Source organism: Notothenia rossii (genome assembly GCF_949606895.1).
Source record: "Notothenia rossii genome assembly, chromosome: 2".
Taxonomy (NCBI): Eukaryota; Metazoa; Chordata; class Actinopteri; order Perciformes; family Nototheniidae; genus Notothenia; species Notothenia rossii.
The window spans coordinates 5,174,157-5,200,270 of NC_136904.1; the positions used below are offsets into that span (position 1 = coordinate 5,174,157).

The 26,114-nt window shown below is 41.9% G+C and overlaps 1 protein-coding gene across 1 annotated transcript in view; it reads left to right on the forward strand.

Annotated features, from left to right (window-relative positions):
- The window catches only part of LOC307027956 (uncharacterized protein), a gene marked incomplete at its 5' end in the record, with an annotated part of 181,547 nt that overhangs the window by 151,660 nt on the left and 3,773 nt on the right, over nt 1-26,114 (forward strand). Inside the window, 17 exon segments of the mRNA XM_079662650.1 lie at nt 223-335; nt 760-906; nt 3,606-3,862; nt 5,517-5,642; nt 7,565-7,682; nt 9,739-9,987; nt 10,176-10,252; nt 12,262-12,443; nt 14,299-14,381; nt 16,019-16,189; nt 18,824-18,973; nt 20,431-20,504; nt 21,405-21,449; nt 22,745-22,795; nt 23,449-23,724; nt 23,953-24,132; nt 25,385-25,610. Of these exon segments, the coding sequence (XP_079518776.1) occupies nt 223-335; nt 760-906; nt 3,606-3,862; nt 5,517-5,642; nt 7,565-7,682; nt 9,739-9,987; nt 10,176-10,252; nt 12,262-12,443; nt 14,299-14,381; nt 16,019-16,189; nt 18,824-18,973; nt 20,431-20,504; nt 21,405-21,449; nt 22,745-22,795; nt 23,449-23,724; nt 23,953-24,132; nt 25,385-25,610 (2,525 nt within the window).

The following is a 26,114-nucleotide window of genomic DNA, read 5'->3' on the forward strand; positions in this document are numbered from 1 at the left end:
GTACACATAATGCTGAAAAAAACCAGTTTGGTGGTGGTTTTACTTTTATATATTGATGGGTATTTTCATATTTTTGTCCAGCACTACAAAACTTGATGCATGGTTATAACGTCAACAGATGTATCATATCTTTAGGTTGTCTCTGAGTCAGAAGGACACGCTTGTGTTTGTTACGTCTGCCATCATTTATGTTTTATTTAATATTTCTATTTCCCCCTACAGTCCGGTGTTTGACGACATTCCCATCCGAGGCCTGCGGTATCTCTCCCAGTCCACTGACTCTCTGAACAGAACCAACCAGGTCACTGAGTCCATGGAGTCGCTCACTGACGAAGGTACACACACACACACACACACACACCCACACCCACACCCACACACACACACACACACACACACACACATGCACACACACACACGCACACACACACACACACACACACACACACACACACACACACACACACACACACACACACACACACTGTCATGTTTGAAATTGCACGTCAGTGTATCGCATATCTTCACATATATAATCTATTGTTATTAAGTAACAATTATTTATTATTTACTGACTGGATCCTGTCTAAAGATATTTATATATGGAATTATTTATTTAATATATATATATATATATAATACAGCAGCTAAAGAAACAAATACTTTGTCTAAAGTTGTATAAACAATAATCCTGTGCTGTGTAATACAGATAACATCTACAGCTTAGATCTGAACTGTGCATGTGTTTTGTTTCTTTAGGGACGGAGATGATGGACGGACAGCTGATGGGGGAGTTCGAGGCGGAGGCTAGAGAGATGGAGGCGGACTCCTGGAGTCTGTGTGCAGAGCAGGAGTATCTGCAGCAGCTGGACAAAGAGCTGGTGAAGAAACAGGACGTCATCTACGGTACAGAGACATGCATGTGCTCTTAGAGGAACACCCAGGGTTCTTACGCTCATTAACAACCTGGAAAAGTCATGGAAATTCAACATGCTAATTCAAGGCCCTGGAAAAGTCATGGAGATTCAAAATGCTAATTCAAGGCCCTGGAAAAGTCATGGAAATTCAAAATGCTAATTCAAGGCCCTGGAAAAGTCATGGAAATTCAAAATGCTAATTCAAGGCCCTGGAAAAGTCATGGAAATTCAACATGCTAATTCAAGGCCCTGGAAAAGTCATGGAAATTCAACATGCTAATTCAAGGCCCCTGAAAAGTCATGGAAATTCAACATGCTAATTCAAGGCCCTGGAAAAGTTCTGGAAAACAATATTTTTCCCAAAGTTTTGGAAAGTCATGGAAATGTAACTAAAGTTGCATAAAATATAATTTATATTTTATCAAATCGCCGAAATAGTAATACTATAACGATAATAAATACTGTATCGTGTAGTAATGAAATGTAAAATGACCTTTAACTGACGAGGTGTTTTGCTGGTGAGAGATTTGAGTTGCTTTAGCGTGTAGAAGCCAGTAAGCCTGGTCATGGAAAATTAGGTAAAGGTCATGGAGAAGTCATTGAAGATTAGGTCAAGGTCATGGAGAAGTCATTGAAGATTAGGTAAAGGTCATGGAGAAGTCATTGAAGATTAGGTCAAGGTCATGGAGAAGTCATTGAAGATTAGGTAAAGGTCCTGGAGAAGTCATTGAAAATTAGGTCAAGGTCATGGAGAAGTCATTGAAGATTAGGTCAAGGTCATGGAGAAGTCATTGAAAACCATTGGTTAAAAAGTGTATGAACCCTGAACACCCCAAAAGCACCATTTGGAAATCAACCTGTTGCTTTCCTCTCGTGTCTCCATGTCGAGTGTACTGCAGCTTAGAGCATGTAGAAAACCTTGCTCTCCCTTTTCAAAGCAGAAACAGCTTTCTGAAAAGTGACATGCAGTGATTTCTATTCAGATTTGCAGAAATGTTGTCTTAAAACTGTAAAAATGCAAATCAACGCGTAGAAATGACAAACACAAAAGCATTTTAGCATTCATAAATAAAAACTGGATTCTCCAACAGACGATATGAAAGATATTTAATTGACTGGTTAATAGATAAACTCCAAACTTCCCCTTGGACTGCTTTGATTGTGTCATGAATATATGATGTATCTAAACGTCCACATTGAACGTCTCTGAGCGCCGTTCAAAAGCAGCTGTAATATAATAATGAAGCTCTTGTTGAAATAGGCTGTTCTCTGATCAGTGAAAGTGTCTTAATAACTCTCCATGCTCTGACTGAGTTTCACTTCCTCACTCAGTAATATCACTAGTTGTTATTCTGTCTATAGAAGTCGTCTTTACTGGTGACATGTAGGCCTTTCATTGACCTTCTCACACTGGCATCCTTCAAACTGTTTCATGTACAATAGAAAACATTATTATACACTATTAATAATAGAGGAAAAAAGGATTTCATGTCTTAAAGCAGTAAAGTATAAATGTAACTGAGTGAGTTTCACTTCCTCGCTCAGAGCTGATGCAGACTCAAGGAAAGTACAAGTATCTCAAAAAAGCACAGTGCCTGAGTAGATGTACTTAGTTACTTCACACCACTGTTTGAATGTGTAATGAATATATGGTGTTTGTTATGATGCCTTTTTGTTAAAGCTCCCATGTCATGCTTTTCCGGTTATGACCCGCCCCCTTGTGTGTTATGAAGGTTTTTATGCATGTAAACGGTCTGTCTATTTGATTCTTCCGGGTACGCATGATGTCAACCGTACCCGGAACGAAATGGACCAATCCGTGGAGCCGTTACGTTAAGCCCCCGCTGATTGGTCCAAATTGACCAATCCACGGACTTCCTCACACACACACTCAGTGCAGGCAGCTCTGCTGATCTCTCCTCCCTGGCTGCAGGCTGATAACAGACAGTTGGGATCGCGGCGAAATTCTCTCTGCAGACCCATTCTCTCTGCAGACCCATTCTCTCTGCAGACCCATTCTCACAGCGTTTATCAACCTTTCTCTTACTCTATATCAAGCCACACTTATTGTTTTTACTTCGGCTGTGACTTTGTGTGTGCTCAGGGTGAGTTTGGCTGTGTTTCGCTAAACAAGGAAACCACACCTCCACGGAGCTCAGCGCGATTCACAACGTCCCGACCAATCAGAGCACACTGTGCTCACAGGGAGGGTGGGGGCTGGAGCTATTGGAGCTACAACGAGCCGTTAAAGGCAGAGAGTGAAATTCAGTGAATACACGTAGTTTACAGAGATGCTGTATGAGAAACCAAAGTGAGTTTGGGAAATTGCACAATATAAATCTATTCTAGTAGACCTCAACAATGGAGTTATGATCAGTGGAAATGGCCATGACATGGGACCTTTAAGTGCCTTTCAAAAGCAGCTGTATTAATATTGATGTGACACATGGAGCTGCTGGGATGCAAGTCAAATTTCAGACTTGATCCGACCTTTAAAGTGTTATGGTCTCGTATCGTCTCGTGTAATGACGCTATTCAGACCTGCTTAAATAGACTGTTCTCTGATCAGTGAAAGTGTTTGATAACCCTTCATGTGAACCCTTCTCTCTCAGGGCTGATGCAGATGTCATGTCTTAAAGCAGTAAAGTATAAGTATAACTCTGACTGACTCTCCCTTCTCTCTCTCAGAGCTGATGCAGACGGAGCTGCATCACATCCGCACGCTGCGCATCCTGTCGGAGGTGTACAGACACGGGCTGCAGAAGGAGCTGACGCTGGAGCTGCAGACGGTGGAGAGGCTGTTCCCCGTGCTGGACGAGCTGCTGGAGCTCCACACGCAGCACCTCCTGCGCCTCCTGGAGAGGAAGAGGGAGAGCCAGCTGCAGGCGGGGGGCCACGGGGGGGGGAAAGCCATCCACCGGATAGGAGACCTCCTGCTGGGACAGGTGAGGGGGGGAGGGGCCTCAGAGAGGATACATGGAGAAATTGGACAGTTTGGAATTCGAGAGAGTTCATTCAGAAACATTAATAAGCTTTAAAAAAAAAAAAAATATCCTAAAAGTAGAACCCTGAATACTAAATGGACCCAAAGCATGTTAAAGCTCCTTCACCGTCACACCATGAACCCGTTTAAAGATATTACACCTGTGGTTATGGTGCATATGTTATATTACAAGAGCATACAAACGAAACACTAGCATTAGAAACACATTCGCTGTGATGAAGTGAGTAGGATGGGTTAGTACTTTGATTCATACTGAACTATTTAAACCACTTCGAGGAAGGTCATCAAAGAGGATACATGGAGATATGGGAAATTGGACAACTCAAATCTGAGACCTGGGAACAGGGGGTCGGACCCTAACAGACAGTATCATTCACACATCTAGAGTAAGAGAGTTCATACCCACTGAAACAACTGAAATGTTGACTTTAATCAAATGAATTATGTCAATAAATGTCACATATCTGTTTTAGGTTAGTTGAATGCAATCATCTTAAAGGTGGGGTAAATAATTCACTTAGATACACTTTTTGTTATTTTCCATGGAATGCTCTTAACATCCCGATGGCAATGAATATCTGAAGTGCTTTGACAAAAAATCCATTAAAGAATGTCATATATGGAAGCTGTGACGCTGTAAAAGGCACGACCAATCATCTGAGCCGGCTAAAGTAACTGGATGGCCTACCTGCCTGTCAGCCTTCCATCTGTGCACAAACTTATCTCGTGCCCTCATTGGTCATGTGCGCGTTCGTGTGTGTTGGAGGAGGGGCTCTGGAAGGAAGTCTGAAGGAAGGGGCAGATTTGTTCCGGTTGTGTATTTTCAAATTCTAGCGCACTCCAGCTGGTTTCTCCATTCTTACCGACCCTACCTTTAAGCTGAGCCTAATATATTTTATTTAACATTAATATTATTGCATGATGGAATATAAAGACTACATATTTGGTAATTATGCAAACAAAACAAAATGAAAAGTTAAATACATAAAATATTCACATAAAAATCCTCAAATAAGAGAAAGAGAATAATATATATACATGTTACAGATTGGAGTACAATGTGCACCGTAACTTATTTTTCTAAGTAAATATCCCTACTTAGTTACATGTTATCTTTTGATAGCCTGTTCTAACCTTAACTACCATTTTTTACATTTTGTTTATTTTTTTACATTTTTCAATTTCAAATTTTTCGTTTTTTATTTTAAGATTTTTTTTTAAACTTTACATTTTGTATTATTTTGTTCAATTATTATTGTGATGATTATTATTTTCTGATGGTTACAGCTGCTGAACATCAACATGTTAGCTTAGTCATTATAAGCGTTTAATTACAGCCATACAGTCACCCTTTTTTATACAAAAATAATAATATATATATTAATATATATGATAATGCATTACGCCTCTAATGTAAGGTTAGCTTTATTTGATATCATGATAGGGCCCAACACGACCCACTGACCCCTCACATTTCCCCCGGCTCATTGAGTTTACATTCAAAGACAAAGTTAGCTTTTGTTTCTTTAATGTCTCTTTGCCCCTCTCTCACTGTGTTTGTTCAGTGTGTTCATGCGTGTGATATTCTGCTCTAGTTCTCAGGAAGCAACGGGGAGAGCATGAAGAGGGTTTACGGACGATTCTGCAGCCGCCACAACGAAGCTGTGAACCTTTACAAAGAACTGCTGACCAAAGACAAACGCTTCAAGGCCTGCATCAAAGTGAGACCCCTCCCTCTCTCTGTGGTGTTTCTGTCTCATGAACTTAAAGGTCACCTATCAGACTGTTTTTCATCAATATATCACAGGTCTCAGATATATACAGAGCCTGTCTCTGATTGGCTGAAACACCAAACACAAACAGATCATTGCAGCATTACCCATAATCCCCTCTGGTTCAGCCCTGTTTCCAAAGTGCTGATTCTCTGTCTGTTACTTCAGATGAAAATAAGGAGCCCCTCCCCACGCCCCTCTGAGAGACATTTGGTTACAAAGAACACTATGGTGCTCTAGGAGGAGATTCAGGTGATAAGGGGGGGGGGGGGGGGGGGGGGTTACCTTGGTTGCTGATTGGCTAATGGTTACACAAGCCAACACATCGTTATGACATCATCAAGTTGCCAAAATCTGATCAGCTCATTTTCAGACAGGTTTTTATAGAAATGGATCAAAAAGAGAGAGAATCTTTGTTCCTGAAACTTTCAGAGTCTCTTTCCACAGAGGGGACACATGTTGATGTAGAAGAGACATGGAGAAGAGGGGACACATGTTGATGTAGAAGAGACATGAAGAAGAGGGGACACATGTTGATGTAGAAGAGACATGGAGAAGAGGGGACACATGTTGATGTAGAAGAGACATGAAGAAGAGGGGACACATGTTGATGTAGAAGAGACATGAAGAAGAGGGGACACATGTTGATGTAGAAGAGACATCGAGAAGAGGGGACACATGTTGATGTAGAAGAGACATCGAGAAGAGGGGACACATGTTGATGTAGAAGAGACATGAAGAAGAGGGGACACATGTTGATGTAGAAGAGACATGAAGAAGAGGGGACACATGTTGATGTAGAAGAGACATGAAAAAGAGGGGACACATGTTGATGTAGAAGAGACATGAAGAAGAGGGGACATGTGTTGATTAGGAAGAGACATGGAGAAGAGGGGACACATGTTGATGTAGAAGAGACATGAAGGAGAGGGGACACATGTTGATGTAGAAGAGACATGAAGAAGAGGGGACATGTGTTGATTAGGAAGAGACATGAAGAAGAGGGGACACATGTTGATGTAGAAGAGACATGAAGAAGAGGGGACACATGTTGATGTAGAAGAGACATGAAGAAGAGGGGACACATGTTGATGTCGAAGAGACATGAAGAAGAGGGGACATGTGTTGATTAGGAAGAGACATGAAGAAGAGGGGACACATGTTGATGTAGAAGAGACATGAAGAAGAGGGGACACATGTTGATGTAGAAGAGACATGGAGAAGAGGGGACACATGTTGATGTAGAAGAGACATGAAGAAGAGGGGACTCATGTTGATGTAGAAGAGACATGAAGAAGAGGGGACACATGTTGATGTGGAAGAGACATGAAGAAGAGGGGACACATGTTGATGTAGAAGAGACATGAAGAAGAGGGGACACATGTTGATGTAGAAGAGACATGAAGAAGAGGGGACTCATGTTGATGTAGAAGAGACATGAAGAAGAGGGGACACATGTTGATGTAGAAGAGACATGAAGAAGAGGGGACTCATGTTGATGTAGAAGAGACATGAAGAAGAGGGGACACGTGTTGATGTAGAAGAGACATGAAGAAGAGGGGACACATGTTGATGTAGAAGAGACATGAAGAAGAGGGGACTCATGTTGATGTAGAAGAGACATGAAGAAGAGGGGACACATGTTGATGTGGAAGAGACATGAAGAAGAGGGGACACATGTTGATGAAGAAGAGACACTAAGAAGAGGGGACACATGTCGTCCCTTTCTCTTACAGCCTTTTTGCTCATTTCACTCAGAGCTTGTATTTGTCCTCGAGTCCTTCCAGTGAACACTAGAGGAGCTGCTCGTTGCTAACAGCCTGCTGCGTGGGCACGTTTCACTAAAGCACTTCTTGTTGTGTTTTGAACAGAAAAAGATGAGTAGCAGCATTGTGCGGAGGCTTGGTATCCCAGAATGCATCCTGCTGGTGACCCAGAGGATAACCAAGTACCCGGTGCTGATTCAGAGGATGCTGCTGCACACGAGAGGTGAGCTTCCTGTTTACGTGATGATATGAATTATGCAAAGTGGAAGGAGGAAGCTGCTTTTAATTTGGTTGAAGTTTGCAGAATATTACACAAGTAACAAAGCAGCGAGTAGTTAGAGAGTGGATAACTAAATGTAAAAGTTATTATATTTCATTACCAATTCAGATGTAGGAATATCATGTGTTGTTATCGTGTCTAAAAGCAGTTTTTACTGGTGACTTTTAGGCCTTTCATTGACCTGTCTCTGAACTTCTCACACTGGTATCATCCTGCAAACTGTCTTATATGCAATACAAAACATTAATACAGTATTAATAATAATAATCATAATAATAATAATAATGGGTTTCATTTATAAAGCACTTCATATTTGACTTCAAACCCCAAAGTGCTACAAGCAGTGAGCATGAACAGTATAAAAACATTACACGACACGGTAGAATTAATAAAAAGCAATAAAAACAAACAATACAAATAAAATAAAATAAAAGGGGGGTAATAAATAAATAAATAAGAGGTCTAGGGAGTCGAGAGCAGTAAAGGGTAATCTCATGTTCAATCAGAAGTGTTTTCTTTATCTGCTACTTGGCTGCATTAACTCTGACATAAAGAAGTGACAGAATGACACACTCAGGTCATCGCGTTGATTTGGAGAACAAACCACATCCAAACAAACAGCAGGAACCTTTTTTTTTCCTTTACTAATACGTGCCTTTCTATTCCTCCATTATCATGTTCATCTGGCAAACTTAGCTTAGCATGCTAACATATCTCCTATCAACGCTCGTCAGTTCCTCTCGTCATGGTTACATTTAAACCCCCGTACAGCCCCCGAATACTCGTTCTAGGAAAGCTCCTGGAAAGATGAATTTCTCACATATTTGACATATTTCGAGACGAATGAGACACGTGTTGGACGGGTATTCGAACATAATATTTGAAGCCGACTTTGAAATACTTCCCCGCGTGTTTTAATGTGATTTAAAGCAGATCTGGTCCGCTGGCCTCCCACTGTGTGCGACGCTCTAATCCTTCCCCCAAAGCCTGCTTATAGTTCTCTGTGGGGTGGTGCAGCGCTGTGTTAATCCCCAAGGTGCTTTAAGGAAGACTCCACACAGTGGAAATAACACAACACACACTCTGGATATAACACCACACACACTCTGGATATAACACAACACACACTCTGGATATAACACCACACACACACTCTGGATATAACACCACACACACACTCTGGATATAACACCACACACACACTCTGGATATAACACAACACACACTCTGGATATAACACCACACACACACTCTGGATATAACACCACACACACTCTGGATATAACACCACACACACTCTGGATATAACACCACACACACTCTGGATATAACACCACACACACTGGATATAACACCACACACACTCTGGATATAACACCACACACACTCTGGATATAACACCACACACACACTGGATATAACACCACACACACTCTGGATATAACACCACACACACTCTCAGTGGGAGACGGTGTGTTAGTGCCTCGGAGCAATGAAGTACAACTAAAGGAGGAACATATTCCACTTTGGGGGGGGGGGGACATGTTACCCAAACACATCAGACACACTTCTCAAGTGCATCTTGTAATCCTTGGCTTCTCCTCTAAGGTGAATAGTATGTTTTACATTTGCTGATTCGCCTCCATGTCTATCTTTGATCAATTACAACTAAATTCGATTGACCCTGTGTTACGAGCGCTTTGAGGCTAAATTAGTTTAAAATTAAATACAAGACTAGTTTTAGATTATGTTTGTATTATTATAATTTTTTATATTATTTTTAATTTGTATTAGATTTTCCATTTTTAAGAATTTTAAGTAATTGTTCCTTTTTATTGATATGTGTATTATTTTGTGAATCTCGGTTATTGTTATATTTGGCTTTAAGTCCCACCTCAACGTCTCTCAGCTGTCAGCTTAAGATCTCTCATTACACCCTAGACTTGTAGAACCTCCTCTCTGTTCTCTAACGTCCTCCCCCCCCCCCTGTGTCCCCCAGAGAGCGAGGAGGACCACGAGGACCTCTCTCTGGCGGTGCGCCTGGTGAAGGAGGTGATCGCGGCCGTGGACAGCAAGGTGAACGACCACGAGAAGAGAAAGCGTCTGAAGGACTTCCACGGCCGCATGGACTCCAAGTCCATCATGATGATGAAGAGCGGGCAGATCTTCGCCAGAGAGGACCTTCTGAGGCGGAGGCTGGTGCACGACGGGGGGCTGCAGCTGAAGAACGTCCAGGGGAGGCTGAAGGGTGAGGGGTGCACAACCGACCAATAGAAATGACTGTAGATGTCACATGACCGGGGAGAATTCATGTCCCACACAAATATCTTACATCTATTTACAAGATTTACTGAGAGACTAAATGCTAGCATGAAACACAGCTCTCTGTTTTTACAAATGTATTTTTGTTTATCTTAATCTAACTGTTTGTTCCAGATGTCCACGCTCTGCTGCTGTCGGACGTCTTCGTCTTCCTCCAGGAGAAAGACCAGAAATACATCTTCTCCATGCTGGTACCATCATCCCCCTCTTCATCCTCTCCTCCATCTTCCCTCCACTGATAAACACGTTATGAGAGTTTCCAGAGAGGCTGTTTTCCTACCCCACTGTTTTTACTGTTAGCATTAGCTGTTTGGTTAGCGTACCCTCCAGCTATAGCTGCACCTCATAAAGCTGCTCTGGCTCTCAGCTGCTAACCTAAGTGTGATCAATCATAAAGGGTTTTCTTTACCATCGAGTTTACAGGACACACACACACACACACACACACACACACACACACACACACACTCACTCAGTAGGGGAATCAAAACAGAGGCAGGCCTGTGGTGTAATAATCACATCCATCTTTTTAAAACGTCTCGGTGTGTTTGTGTTTGAGTTTGTTGACATAGAAAATAACCCGAAGGTCTGAAGGACGACAGCCGTGTGAACCAGGTTCAGTTTGGGCAGTGAGGTCAGAGGTCACCTGGACAGAAATCAGAAGCTGAATGTGGTTTACATGAGGCTCAGAATCCACTGCGTATCAGTGTGTGACAGATCAGCGCTCCCCTACCGAACAAAGAACATGAATCTCAGACAGTTGGCTTTTCTGGGTTCCCTTACACTTCATTCATCACGCCTAACCTAAGTGGATGATAGCATATCAAGTATGTCACTAGTCGGCGGATGCTTCGGCTAAAAATAAGATTGAACTTTTTCTGTTTATGTCAGTTTGTTTTTTAAACAACTACGACTGCAAATATGTGGCCTCCAAAGATACCAGATCAGGCTTTAGACGATCAAAAGCTGGTGAAGCATTTTGTCAATCACTTGCAGCCCCTGCTGGCTGGTTAGGAGGAGTTAAAGGTTTGCAAACTATGACTACTTTTGTTGTTGTTGTTGTTGTTGTTGTTGTTATGAATCACTGCAACAGCAAGAGAATATTTGTGCATATATGAACATGCACTTATAAATGAACAAAACAATTATTATGATGAGTATTGCACCTATAGATGAGTCTAGTTAGTACTATACTGGTTGGTATGACCATGGACACACACACACACACACACACACACACACACACACACACACACACACACACACACACACACACACACCATGTATACATCACTTCAGGGGACATTACATTGACTTACATTTCCTGGAGACTTATCCTAACCTTAACCATAACCAACACATGCCTAACCCTAACCCCAACCCTAAACCTAACCAAGTCTTCACCCTAAAATTAATAAGGGAGGCGAGTCCCCACACGCACACACACAGACACACACACACACACACACACACCATGTATTCATGACTTCAGGGGACATTACATTGACTTACATGCATTTCCTGGAGACTTATCCTAACCATAACCAACACATGCCTAACCCTAACCAAGTCTTCACCCTAAAATTAATGATTCCCCTTATGGGGACCTCCATTTTGTCCCCATAGGGGAGGCGAGTCCCCACACGCACACACACAGACAGACACACACACGTGCACACACAGACACACACACACACACACACACACACACACACACACACACACACACACACACACACACACACTAGACTAAAGGCTTGGTTGCTTTAGAGAAGTTGGATATTGCTTTAAAACGGTAAAAGCAAACTCTTTAAATGATGCATTTCAAAGCTCTGGACAGAATTGTCTCGGCAGAAAGGCGTGCTTACAAACTCTTCCGGGATGTGGACACAATGGCTCAGTTTGATTGAAACTGTGCTTCTTAGAGTGTGTGCAGCTTTAAAGATGCACAGACCAATAACTAGAACCCAAGGTCTCTCCTTTCCTACCACGTGTCTCCTTTCCTACCACCCACCCCTCTCTTTCCACTCCTCACTACATGTCATGATTTCATCCCCTTCCTCTCCTCTCCTCCCATATTCACCACTCCTCAACATGTGTCCGTCCTCTTGGACCCCTCCCACTTCTTCTTTCTCCCCCTCTCCCTCCACTGTTGTTGTCTCTCCATAACTCCCCCCGCCTCCTCCTCCTCTTCCTGCAGGACCAGCGCTCCACGGTGATCTCCCTCCAGAAGCTGATCGTGAGGGAAGTCGCTAACGAGGAGCGCGGCCTCTTCCTCATCACGGCGGGCATCGAGAAGCCGGAGATGATGGAGGTGCTGGCCGGATCCAAGGAGGAGCGAAACACCTGGATGCAGCTCATCCAGGAGGCCATGCAGTCCATGTGAGTGACATCTATTCACTTATTAAACTAGCGTTCACTTCCACGATGAGGTCACAGCCGCAGAACTGTTCGTCCTTTTTCAGCCACTAAAGAGTTTTCAATCGCTCAAACATGTTATTTTTTTATTCCTTTTTGTCCATTTGAACTCAAATCAAGACATTTAAAGACACCACCTTGGATATTTGATTAATTATTTAAACACCAATGGATTTATTTATGGAATAATCTGCATATTATGTGATATTTAATTAATTAATCTTTATAGTCATTTGTTTTGGTGCAAATATAATATGATTGCTGTTGTCAGCGTCTCAAACGTAAAATATATTTGGATTGACAAAACTAGACATCACGTTGGACATGTTTCCACAATTTTCTTACATTTTATACTCCAATCAATAACCAGATATAAAATAAGAGAAAATACCCAGAAGCATGAACACACAGTGACATGTGGCCTCTGCTTTAACCCACCCTAGTCCCACGAGTCTAGTCCTAGGAGCAGTGGGCAGCTATTGTACAGCAATGGGAGTGAGGGGGGAAGGGGGGTGTCCGGTGCCTTGCTCAAGGGTATCACGGCAGGGCCAGAAGGTGAACTGGGACCTCTCCAAGTAGCAGTCCACACTCCATATTTAGGTCTGTTCGGGGACTTGAACCGGCGACCCTGCAGCTCACAGTCCAAGCCCCTACTGACTGAGCCGCTGCCGGACATGGTGGATTTTGAGAAACTGGGATGGCAATGTTTCACTTTCTACTGTCTCGCAGTTTGATATAAATGAACGGTGAAACTGTCGCCCGGACCCATTTACTTCCACCTACTTCCTGTGCCTCCAGTATTGGCCTTGTACGGTTCCTATAAGTGTTGTAACCCAGGAGTTAGACCCGTCCCGTGTCTGTAATGAAGGTAATCTGCTGTCAGGAGGATTATGGGATGTTCTCAGAGGACTAAACCACTTCAGCCCGGGGGGGGGGGGGTGTAAGATTACCTCATAACAGTGAGACCACGCTAATCTCAGGAATAGATCAAAACTAATATTCTCCACCAAAATCCTGATCAGACATTTCCCTTTGAGTCCGTCTCCTCTTGTTGTTGTTGTTGTGTTGTATATTGACAGGTTGTTGATTAATTGTATTCATCATTTCTAAAATATGTGTTTCTCTCTACACCTGAACCTCCAAACAACGACTTCATCATTTGAAATAATAAAATAGCACAATATATTTCCTTCTCTCTTCTTATTGTCTCTTTCCCTCCTTCTCTCTTTTTATTTTCATTCATTTCTTCATTATGTGTAAGTATCACTTGTGCTTGTTGTCAATACTTTACTACTTTTATAAATATCTGTTTTTGGTATCCACTGTGACGAATGAAAAGAAATACCATTTTTTAAATTAACATTATAAATCAAATAACATTTTACATTAATTTAGAGAAAATATATATTAATGTAATAATAAAATAAATAACTAATCTTGTAAAATATTGACTTTTCAGACTTTTAATTTCATCGTTACTCGTAGATTTATTCATAGATGTTGCAATTTGTTCTTTTTTTTACATTTAAGTGTAATTTGTTTATCATTTTTAGTATATATGTTTCTATTAGTTTGCCACCTCTGTTGATTTCAGAATGCCCTTAACATCTTAACTTAAATAAATGTGAATTCCCACATGGTTCAGATGGAGCCCGGGGGGCTTCCTGCCTCTTTCTGCACGGTGTATTTGTTTTGTACATAAACATTAAAAACATAAACACATGTACTTTGAGGTGCTGCAGATCCTGTATGAGTACATATACGTTGTTTTGTAATATGACGTTGTAATGCACGGTGTTTCGTTTCTTTGCTCGCTCAGGGAGAAGGACGAGGACGAAGGGATTCCCAGCGAGACAGAAGACGATAAGAGACAACAGGAGACAAAAAACAAGGAAATGAGAGGTGAGACGAGTGTTTGTGAGGAAGGGTTTACGTTCACTACCAAGGTGGGAAGTAGTGGAGTACAAATACTTTGTTACTGGACTGAAGTACATGTTTCTGGTATCAGTACTTTACTCCACGACTTCTTCTGACGACTTTTTACTTTCTACTTCTTACATGTTGAACTCAAATACCTGTACTTTCTACTTCTTACATGTTGAACACAAAGACCTGTACTTTCTACTTCTCACATGTTGAACACAAATACCTGTACTTTCTACTTCTTACATGTTGAACACAAATACCTGTACTTTCTACTTCTTACATGTTGAACTCAAATACCTGTACTTTCTACTTCTTACATGTTGAACTCAAATACCTGTACTTTCTACTTCTTACATGTTGAACACAAAGACCTGTACTTTCTACTTCTCACATGTTGAACACAAAGACCTGTACTTTCTACTTCTCACATGTTGAACACAAATACCTGTACTTTCTACTTCTCACATGTTGAACCCAAATACCTGTACTTTCTACTTCTTACATGTTGAACACAAATACCTGTACTTTCTACTTCTTACATGTTGAACTCAAATACCTGTACTTTCTACTTCTTACATGTTGAACTCAAATACCTGTACTTTCTACTTCTTACATGTTGAACACAAATACCTGTACTTTCTACTTCTTACATGTTGAACTCAAATACCTGTACTTTCTACTTCTTACATGTTGAACACAAATACCTGTACTTTCTACTTCTCACATGTTGAACTCAAATACCTGTACTTTCTACTTCTTACATGTTGAACTCAAATACCTGTACTTTCTACTTCTTACATGTTGAACACAAATACCTGTACTTTCTACTTCTCACATGTTGAACACAAATACCTGTACTTTCTACTTCTTACATGTTGAACCCAAATACCTGTACTTTCTACTTCTTACATTTTGAACACAAATACCTGTACTTTCTACTTCTTACATGTTGAACCCAAATACCTGTACTTTCTACTTCTTACATGTTGAACTCAAATACCTGTACTTTCTACTTCTTACATGTTGAACACAAATACCTGTGCTTTCTACTTCTTACATGTTGAACACAAATACCTGTACTTTCTACTTCTTACATGTTGAACTCAAATACCTGTACTTTCTACTTCTTACATGTTGAACTCAAATACCTGTACTTTCTACTTCTCTCATTTTCCAACCAGGCTGGTTCCTTTAGTCTGAATGTGTGTTTGGTGGCGTGATCATTATTATTTCGAGTCATTGCGTGCCTATTGATTTGAACACGATCCGTGTATCCATCATTTCCTGGTCTTCTCTAAAGAAGAGGGACCAATGAAAACGTTGTCATGTTGCCGTTGGTCACCATGGAAACATTCATTAGCTAACAATGACATTATTGTTCTATTAATATAAAGGGAGGTCAGGTACTCTTTAAAACAGCTGCTAGTTATGGGTACTTTTTACTGAAGTACATTTCAAAGCCTCTTTACTTTGACTTGAGTAAAGAAGTTTAGTCAGTACTTCTACTTTCACCAGAGTATTTTTAAACACGAGTATCTGTACTTCTACTTGAGTAAAGGATGTGTTACTTTTGCCATCTCTGAAAGACTCTAAAATGTTTCCTCTTCTCTCAGCGCTGTTGCGGAAGAAGGACAGTGAGATCCTGTCTCTGCTGGAGGAGAAGGTCTCTCTCTTCAGGGGGATGTGGGAGGGTCCGGGCCCCGCAGAGCAGCCCTTCTTCAGGTCGGCCTGCAGTCTGGAGCCCCCCCGAGGGGCGGCCATCATGAAGGACGCCCTGCAGGAGGGTAAGAGAGGAAGAGAGGGATATTGTTTGTTTTTTTATATCGTTTTTTTATTGATATCATCCACACTTGGATTAGGAATACTGTTTCTGTTTATGTTGTTTTGTTTGTACTGTTTCTGTTTCTGATGTCATGTAAACTCGTAAACCTTGAGCACCAGGATAAGCGATACACAAATCAAATGTATTATTATTATTTCTATAATGCATGAGATTTCTTTACAGCAGACTGATTCAATTGGATAAAGATTTACAGACAACACAGTCTCTTACATCCATGTGTTTGTGTCACATCTGCTCAAAGACTGTGGGTCAAACCTCATAATAACATATGCAGGTGCAGTGGTGAGGATTTTTAATAGGCCGACCTGGAAGTTAGCTTTGGCTCCCTCGACAAAAAGCCAATGGGATTACTCCATTTGATTTCGGAATATCGTAGAAATGAATCTGTGTCAAACACACGTTTCTGATAGCTAACGATAGGCTATAAAGCAGAGGTGGGCAAACGTTTGGCTCGGGGGCCGCTATGAATTTTAAAATGTGTCAGACGGGCCGGGCCAGTCGCAGATTGGTGAAAAGATATTTAGCTGTCCACTCCTCATTAAACACTCGGCACTCAATGTTGACTTTTCTTTTCTTTGGTCCACTCATTGTTACAGATGCAGGTTCAAAGGTGAATTAGGTTCAAAGGTGAATTATTGCGTCATCGTTTGCGTCGTGACGTAACCGTTTACATGCCTTCTTATCACCCACACGGCGTTTTACGTCGCTGATTTTCTCCGCAACACCGCTCACAACAACATCAATAGAGGACTGCGTCGGGTAGTTTTTAATCATACGAAGCCAGATTCAATTAAAGAACTACTTCTCCAACCGTACACCTTTCTCCAGAGTGCCGTGGTGTATTGTTTATGAATGTGGTTCAGCTGCATTACCGCCCGCTGCAGTGCTGCTCGTGCACCGGAGTTTATTCTCCCGTTAACTCGCGGCAGCTTCCGCTCTAAAGGTTTCACTGTCTGACTGTCACACAAGCAGCTGATAAATATCCCCCATCCCCATCAGTGAATGTGTGTCAGTCTGAACGCTGTTTGGCATGACAACGCTGTTATGAATGTTTCTCTGGCATTCTCCGGGTGATGTTAGCATAGCAACCGAAGCTAATCAGACTATCTTGACTACTATGCTATCATATTGTGGCATAAGCCGTTTTCCACACGCATATTTTACCGGCGTAGTTTTCGTTATGATTTTACTTGTGATGGCCACATGTAGCCCATGTATTGATTCCATCCGATAGCTGCGATAACACAAACCCACAGGAAAACGTCTGCCTCTTCACAATGGTCAATAACAGTGAACGGATGGTTGTTAAAGTAAGGTCAAATAAACAGAATCACACTCAGCCTGGTTAGTGTTGCCTGACTTTATATAAGTCTTTTTTATAAGTGTGTGGTCGCGTTCTAGTCACTTTGCTTGTTACAGCTTGTATTCGCCATACTCGCCATGAACTGTTATCGCTCAGGTTAATCTCGACCCCCTCCAAAGTAAGCGTGACGTATTTGGTTCTTGGATCTTGCCGGGTTCCCGAGTGGGGCCAGAGAATAGACCAGACTCCATCAAAGGTCATTGTGTCTAGAGTGCGCCATCTAGTGGGATCAACTGAAATGGCGGGTATTGCAGGAAAAAGGCAAAATGAATGCGGACTTTACTTTATATTCGGCGGGCCCGATTAAAAATCCCAACGTGCCGTATATGGCCCACGGACCTTAGTTTGCCCATGCCTGCTATAAAGGAAAGGGCACAACACGGTCACAACCAATTCCTGGGATGGTAGTGAGGCCGACACGTGAAAACTCGCGACAAGAATTACTAGAGTTTACATTTACGTTTAGGTTGGAGAGAGTTTGCACCTGTCGTCCACCGTTGTCAAAAAATCTTAATAATTTGTAGTGAAACCGACCTTAAACTAAACGTGTTTGCAGCTCTAATGCAGTAAAGTCTGAAAGAGTTTCCACATCTGAAAGTAGCTCGAGAGGTTTAGTTATTACAGCCTGTGTTCTCCTCCTGAAGCCTCGGGCAGTAATTCCCTTTATGTAAAATGTGAATTGGCAGTAATGTCATTTTCCTGCAGACAGTCGTCACATTTGACTCTGAGCAGCGTTTGTTTCTCATCTCATTTCCACTGCAAAGGTCACAGTACTTCGTGTTTGAATAGGTACATAAATGTGGATACTGTTTACGTCTTTCCAGCAGCCAGAGTTGATATCATTTCAGACGCTTAAGATGTAGGTAAAACCAACTCTGTGGTTCAAACAGGTCGTCAATCGTTGCTAAGAAACACGAGCCAACAGCAGAGAGCAGAGTGGTAACACAGTTAGCCGGTGATTCACTTAGTGACGTGTGTGTGTGTGTGTGTGTGTGTGTGTGTGTGTGTGTGTGTGTGTGTGTGTGTGTGTGTGTGTGTGTGTGTGTGTGTGTGTGTGTGTGTGTGTGTGTGTGTGTGTGTGTGTGTGTGTGTGTGTGTGTGTGTGTGTGTGTGTGTGTGTGTGTGTGTGTGTGTGTGTGTGTGTGTGTGTGTGTGTGTGTGTGTGTGTGTGTGTGTGTGTGTGTGTGTGTGTGTGTGTGTGTGTGCGTGCAGTGGAGACGTTACAGGGGCTGGTGAACGGCAGCCTGGGGGGGGCGATGGCCAGCGTGCAGGAGGGCGGAGGCTCTGGAGGATCTGTGAGTTTACCTCGACGAGCGGAGACTTTCGGAGGCTTCGACAGCCACCAGATGCACGGCAGCAAGAGTGAGTCTGCAGCTGAACAGTGTCTCTTCTACATCAACATGTGTCCCCTCGTCTCCATGTCTCTTCTACATCAACATGTGTCCCCTCTTTTCCATGTCTCTTCTACATCAACATGTGTCCCCTCTTTTCCATGTCTCTTCTACATCAACATGTGTCCCCTCTTCTTCATGTCTCTTCTACATCAACATGTGTCCCCTCTTCTCCATGTCTCTTCTACATCAACATGTGTCCCCTCTTCTTCATGTCTCTTCTACATCAACATGTGTCCCCTCTTCTTCATGTCTCTTCTACATCAACATGTGTCACAGACAGAGAATCAGCACTTTGGAAACAGGGCTGAAACAGAGGGGATTATGGGTAATGCTGCTGCAATGATCTGTTTGGTGTTTCAGCCAATCAGAGACAGGCTCTGTATATATCTGAGACCTGTGATATATTGATGATACACAGTATAATAGGGGACCTTTAATGTTACCTAAGAAGAATGCATATAGCAAATATTAAAGATACAAAATAATACAAATTACACAATTTACAAAATTCACATCCTGTAACAGTTCTTAGGATTTAGCAGCCAGGTATATATTGCACATAGTTTGTATTTAACAACAAGGGGTGTCATAGTCTCTTTAAGGAGAGATTATCCTGCAGTGGTTACTGTACATGTGATGCCTTTAATATTCACACACACACACACACACACACACACACACACACACACACACACACACACACACACACACGTCAGTTCGTCAAACTATGCCCAATATATACTTTATATACATCTTTAATAACTGTAATATATACCGGGCTGCTAAATCCTAAGAACTGCTACAGGACTTGATTTGTAGATTTGATTTGTTTTTGATCTGTATTTTTGAAAATTATGTAACTTTTTTTTTGCATATTATTTATTATATTATAACTTAGTATTTTTTTTAACGCATGTAAGATACGCAACACCAAGCTGTCTGTGGCTCCTTCCTGCTGTAACGCTGCAAACGTCCCCTCTGTGGGACTAATAAAGGTTTTCTGATTCTGATACCTCTCACTAATTGGTTAATTGACTTCCAGGTTTTACACTTTAAATGTGTTCACTATAAATGTGATGAGATAATATTGTGGAAAAAAAGTCATTCAGCAAAAACAAAAATCACAATTCGACTGAAGAAAAACAGTTTTTCAAAGAAAACCATGATGTTGGAATAGTTTGACTGTGTTAAATATAATCTGGCGTTTGACTTAAACTAATTAAGATATAGCTAACGGGTGAAGTGTGCCCCCCCTCTCAGCCACAGTCGCCCTTTAAAGCCTGTTCACGCTCTCATGGCTGAAATGTGCAGAACAGAAACTCCTCTCGACAGGATTCCCTTTCACTCGACAGTTATTCAAATATATTTAACATGTTCCATACAACTGAGCCTCATCCTTTCTCCTCTTGTTCCTCTCCCCATCAGGTGGAGACGGGGACGACAGCGAGGATTCGGCGGGGGATTTACGCCGGACGGAGTCTGACAGCGTTTTGAAGAAGGTCTGTTTCTCTCAGCTGGTCACTCTCCTCTCTGAAGACCCTACACTGTGAACTGTCCTCCTCCATTAACTCCCCCGTTAAGAACAGCCTCTCTCTCTCTCTCTCTGAATTCGCCTCTCGACTCCTCAAAGAGCTGCTAATGGCGGCCAGCAGCTCTTTGAGGAGTCAGGGGTGGAGGGGAATGAATGGGCGGTGTTTAGGTGTAGCTCTGGATCACTACCTAACCACTTTGTGATTTACACGGCAGAATAAGACAGTTGAAGACCCATCTGTATCGTACAACACATCACCTGATATATTTAAATACGCTAATCACCATAACATGCTTTGTTTATGGTGATTTAAAAGAAATGGACTAACTAGAATAAAAAAGAAATGTGCATGTTGGGTGCTTTAGTGTGAAGAGAGACATGGAATAAAAGCAACATAGCCCCAAATCTCAAAATAGACCCGATACTCTTAATTCTGCCTGAAGCCTCTCTTCTTCAAATCAATGAACTATAAGACCGCTGTATTATTATATCTGTGATACATAATGAGACCCGGATGAAGTTAGATGATCACAGCACGCCCACATGTGCTGCTATAATCACATTCAGCCGTATGCATAATGCACACACACACACACACACACACACACACACACACACACACACACACACACACACACACACACACACACACACACACACACACACACACACACACACACACACACACACACACACACACACACACACACACACACATATACACACACACACACACACACATACACATACACATACACACACACACACTAACAGATGTGTGTGTGTGCATTACTGTTTCCTGCTGTACAGTCCTAAGTGTGTGTGTGTGTGTGTGTGTGTGTGTGTGTGTGTGTGTGTGTGTGTGCAGGGAGGAAACGCCAACCTGCTGCTGCTGCTGAAGAAGAACAGTGAGGTAACACACACTTCCTGTCTCTAACTCGATAACAGCTGATGTTCACATGGAGACTCTTTCTGTCACATTTATCTGCTGTCATTCATGTGCAGGCCGCAGCTGAAGCACTCATTATACATATTGGTTTTAAATATAAGTGGCATTATTCTAAACAAGTAATCATAAAAAACAGGTATTAATTGAGTAGGAGAGATAGAGATGGACATCCTACGACTCAATATAAGCTACAATCTTGCATGTGGTTAAATAATCCTCTACTAACAAGACATTATACACATTGTTTATAATCCACATCCAATAAAGAGACAAAAATAACCCAAATATGTTTTAAATCCAGCCCAAAATCTGAATAAACAGGTATTTTTGATTTTATTTTAATGAAACTCTTGTGAAATATGTATGTTTGTGCAAAAGAGTCTGAAGGTAACACTTGCCTGGAAGAAAAAGAAAAAAAATATTGCAATAAAATATTAAAATTAAAGGTTTATTCTGAGATAAAACAGATTTTATTAAAAAACCTACTTTAGGCCAAATGTGGTCAAACCTTCTGTTTTGTATTCTAAGAACGTATTTGATTTTATTGTATTTATTTATTTCTTCTATTTGACATTTTACTTTGACTTTGTGACATTTTTAATTGATCATTTATTAATTTAATTCTAAAATGGAGCACATCTTACAAAACCCAATTTCTGACTCTGATTGCTGAGTCATTAAAGCTAAATAGGCCAAAATAGTATTTATTAAACACGATTGAACAAAAAGTGCCATGTGTTTTCTGATAAAACATGCTGTTTCTGTACATTTTAATTATAAACCCTAGCCTTTTTGCCACACAGGACGCCATGCTGTCTTTACACTTGCTGCAGCAACACTTTCTGCATATTCCCACAGTTATAAATGGTGTGTCTGCGGCTCCTGGTGAACATTAATTGGAGCCTTTTAGTCAGAGTAAACAGTGCTGGCAGCCGGACGCTCGCCGGCCTCGTCTCTTTGTCAGAGTCTGAATGCAGAAAAGGTCACATCACTTTAACTCATCAGGCTTTAATGCCGGCTTTGTCTGAGAGAGTCCGCTCGTATGAATTCATATTACCAGAACTCACCGGCTGCGGCTTGTTAAAAGAAAAAGTTTAAAATGAAGCTCTCCTGCCGTCAGTGGAGTATTTTAACAAGCAGAGCCAAGAGCAGCTGTAAGGAGCATCAAACAAGTGTTCTCTACGCAACAGAGACACATACAAGAGACAGAGATACATGTTTTCATTTCATTTGATGATGTGATGTCTTTCCTCCAACAGTCGGTCCTGAACAGTGTCTCCAACCTGCATCTGCTGCTCAGCACTCTGCAGGTAACTACATTTAAAGAGGACGTATCAGTATGTAGTGTCTCCACTTTAAAGAGTCCTCTCCTGCTGATGTTCAGGTGTATATCAGTATGTAGTGTCTCTACTTTAAAGAGTCCTCTCCTGCTGATGTTCAGGTGTATATCAGTATGTAGTGTCTCTACTTTAAAGAGTCCTCTCCTGCTGATATTCAGGTGTATATCAGTATGTAGTGTCTCTACTTTAAAGAGTCCTCTCCTGCTGATGTTCAGGTGTATATCAGTATGTAGTGTCTCTACTTTAAAGAGTCCTCTCCTGCTGATGTTCAGGTGTATATCAGTATGTAGTGTCTCTACTTTAAAGAGTCCTCTCCTGCTGATGTTCAGGTGTATATCAGTATGTAGTGTCTCTACTTTAAAGAGTCCTCTCCTGCTGATGTTCAGGTGTATATCAGTATGTAGAACATTGAAGTTAGAGATGGACTAAAACTTGGTGTGTGTGTGTGTGTGTGTGTGTGTGTGTGTGTGTGTGTGTGTGTGTGTGTGTGTGTGTGTGTGTGTGTGTGTGTGTGTGTGTGTGTGTGTGTGTGTGTGTGTGTGTGTGTGTGTGTGTGTGTGTGTGTGTGTGTGTGTGTGTGTGTGTGTGTGTGTGTGTGTGTGTGTGTGTGTGTGTGTGTGTAGGCGGTGGTGGTGCAGCAGGACAGCTTCATGGAGGACCAGCGTTTGGCCCTCAGCTCTTCCTCCTCCTCCTCCTCCTCTTCGTCGCGGCCCCCCCCCCGGCCCGGAGGCTCTCTGATCGAGCAGGAGAAGCAGCGCAGTCTGGAGAAACAGAGACAGGAAGTGAGCGCTCTGCAGAGGCAGCAGAACGCCCACAGTGAGGAGAAGAGGAGGAGAGAGAGGGAGTGGGAGAGGAGGGAGGAGCAGCTGCTGGAGAGGGAGGGGCTTCTGCACGGACAGGTGACTCTACAGCACTGTGTCTATGCGTGTGTGATTCTGCACACCTAGTAGTCCACCTACCTATCTAGTTACTTTGGAACCTTGACATGCGGAAAGGTCGTCCTCAGCACACCTCAAAGATTAAGATAAATACAAATAAAAACAACAACATACTTGATCTTTGGTACTTTGGTAGCGTTCCCTTTCAATAAATCCCTGCCTCCTCCCCCCCCCCCCCCCCCACTGCAGGAGGAGGAGGTGCAGCAGCAGGAGCAGCAGCTGCAGGAGGAGAGGAAGGGTCTTCAGAGCAGGAAGGAGGAGTACCAGAAAGACCTGGAGAGGCTGAGGGACTCCCAGAGGAAGCTGGAGAGAGACAGAGAGGCCGTGCAGAGGCAGATCCAGAAGATGGAGGAGGTCACAGTGTCGGAGGTGAGAGGAGACTCTGAACTGATCCAGGGTCAGGGCATTCTGACCTGTAGGCAATCTGCAGGGAGCAGACACACTGGAACAAATGCTGCCCCAAAACAATAATGAAAACAAGGTGTTTTCAAGAAATCAGCCAGTCGACTAGTTCAAATACGCTTGCTAACATTTCTTGAATTAAGATGGGATATGTAGATAAAAAAGAGATTTTGTAAGTAGCTGGAAAAACTTATTTATGGACCATAGTCGACCAGAATCAGGAAACGTTACAAAATAAGCCAAAAAGGCTCAGGAGTTAGTTCAAGGGATCCAATCTGAAACATGCCAACAGAGACAGACACATCTCTAAAGGATCACTCCCTGCTCCCTCACATGTAGAAACATTTAGACATGTACCAGTGGCGGCTGGTGTAAAATATTTCAGGTGGGGCTGTGGAAATGGTAATTTTTTTGAGAAAAGACCCCTTAAATGATGACTTCTGGTGATGTTAGAGGGGGTGGGGGGAAGGACAAATTGAGGCTTAAAAATACGAGAAGACTGATCAATACCTCCATAATCTTCAGTTTGGTTTGCTATGAATCTGAAATGATGTTTCGGCAGCATAGTTTAAAGATAGCGACAGTTGGCTTCTGCTGCACAGCGAGAGAGGGTAATGATACACGGGCAGGAAACATGTGACTTATCAGTAACTGTAGACATCGTAACACAATTTAAACGAGATTTTATTGTAGATTATACATTTTACTGATTCTAATTATATAATATTTACCTTGTTTATTACAACAACAAAAAAAAAGATGTTTTAAATATATTTTTTTTAATTTTTTTTTAATTTGTAATGTGGGAAGAGGGGCGGCGGCGCCCCTAGCGCCCCTATGGGCCGGCCGCAACTGACATGCACCAAAAAGCACCGGCACAAACATTTACAATGAAGAAAATGAATAAATAATTGAGCATTGCTTCCGTAGCATGTGATGTGTTGAATTGACTCGATAAGAACATAGTCTGATGCTCCTGCAGGACGAGAGGCTCAGTGAAGCCTGGAGCCTCTTGATAGTGATATATATATAATTACTTAGAATATACAAATACAAAAAGTATAGTAATTAAAATAAAAAATATTGATGAGCAGTTAACACAATACAAATATACTCATACCATACGTATTTAAAAATAATAGGCAGAATATGTATGGCATATTTCCTGCATGTTCTCCACCAGATGTGGATAACAGCTGTGCCTCTCTCTCTCCTCCAGAGGACGCCCTCCACAGCGTCGGATGACTCCCAGTCTCTGGAGCCGGAGCCCCAGCCGGACCCTGCCCCCCGCTCCAGACCCAAAGGGAAGGGCCTTAACCCCTTCAGCTCGTCCAGCCTGAAGGGCAACGAGGCCAACAAGCAGAAGAGCCTCCTGACGCTCTGCAAGAACAAGGACAAGGACAAGAAGAAGAAGAAAGGCAAAGGGGGGGGTCCGCAGGCGGCAGGTAGAGAAACACACGGTTTATTATTCAGGAAATACACAAATATAACAAATACATTATGATCAGAGTGCAGGAAGAAGCAGACAACACACAAGGCTGTTTGTAGTGGAGCATCTTATGTAGTAGATAACAACCTGTCTAGAATGAAGGCTTTATGGCAGCTTTTTAAATTCAGCAAAGATAAGATATTTATCATTTAGAAGGACAGATGTAATGTCGGGGAGAAGTCCATGCATGTGATGCTACACATCCAAACATTTAGAGTCAAGCAGTTTAAATCAAGTACATTTACATTAAAAGCTATTTAATAAAAAAACGATTAATATCAAGGCAAAATCTGACTTAAAAATATGTTTTAAAGATATTCAAACTGAGGCTTTTTTAAGGATTAGCTACCAAGATTTTCTTTAAAGCAATTATTAGGTTAGAAATCTAAAATATTTTTACCTTTTGGGAGCTTTGCCATCCTGACGTTGGTTTGGAGTCACTTTGTTTATTATGACTTTA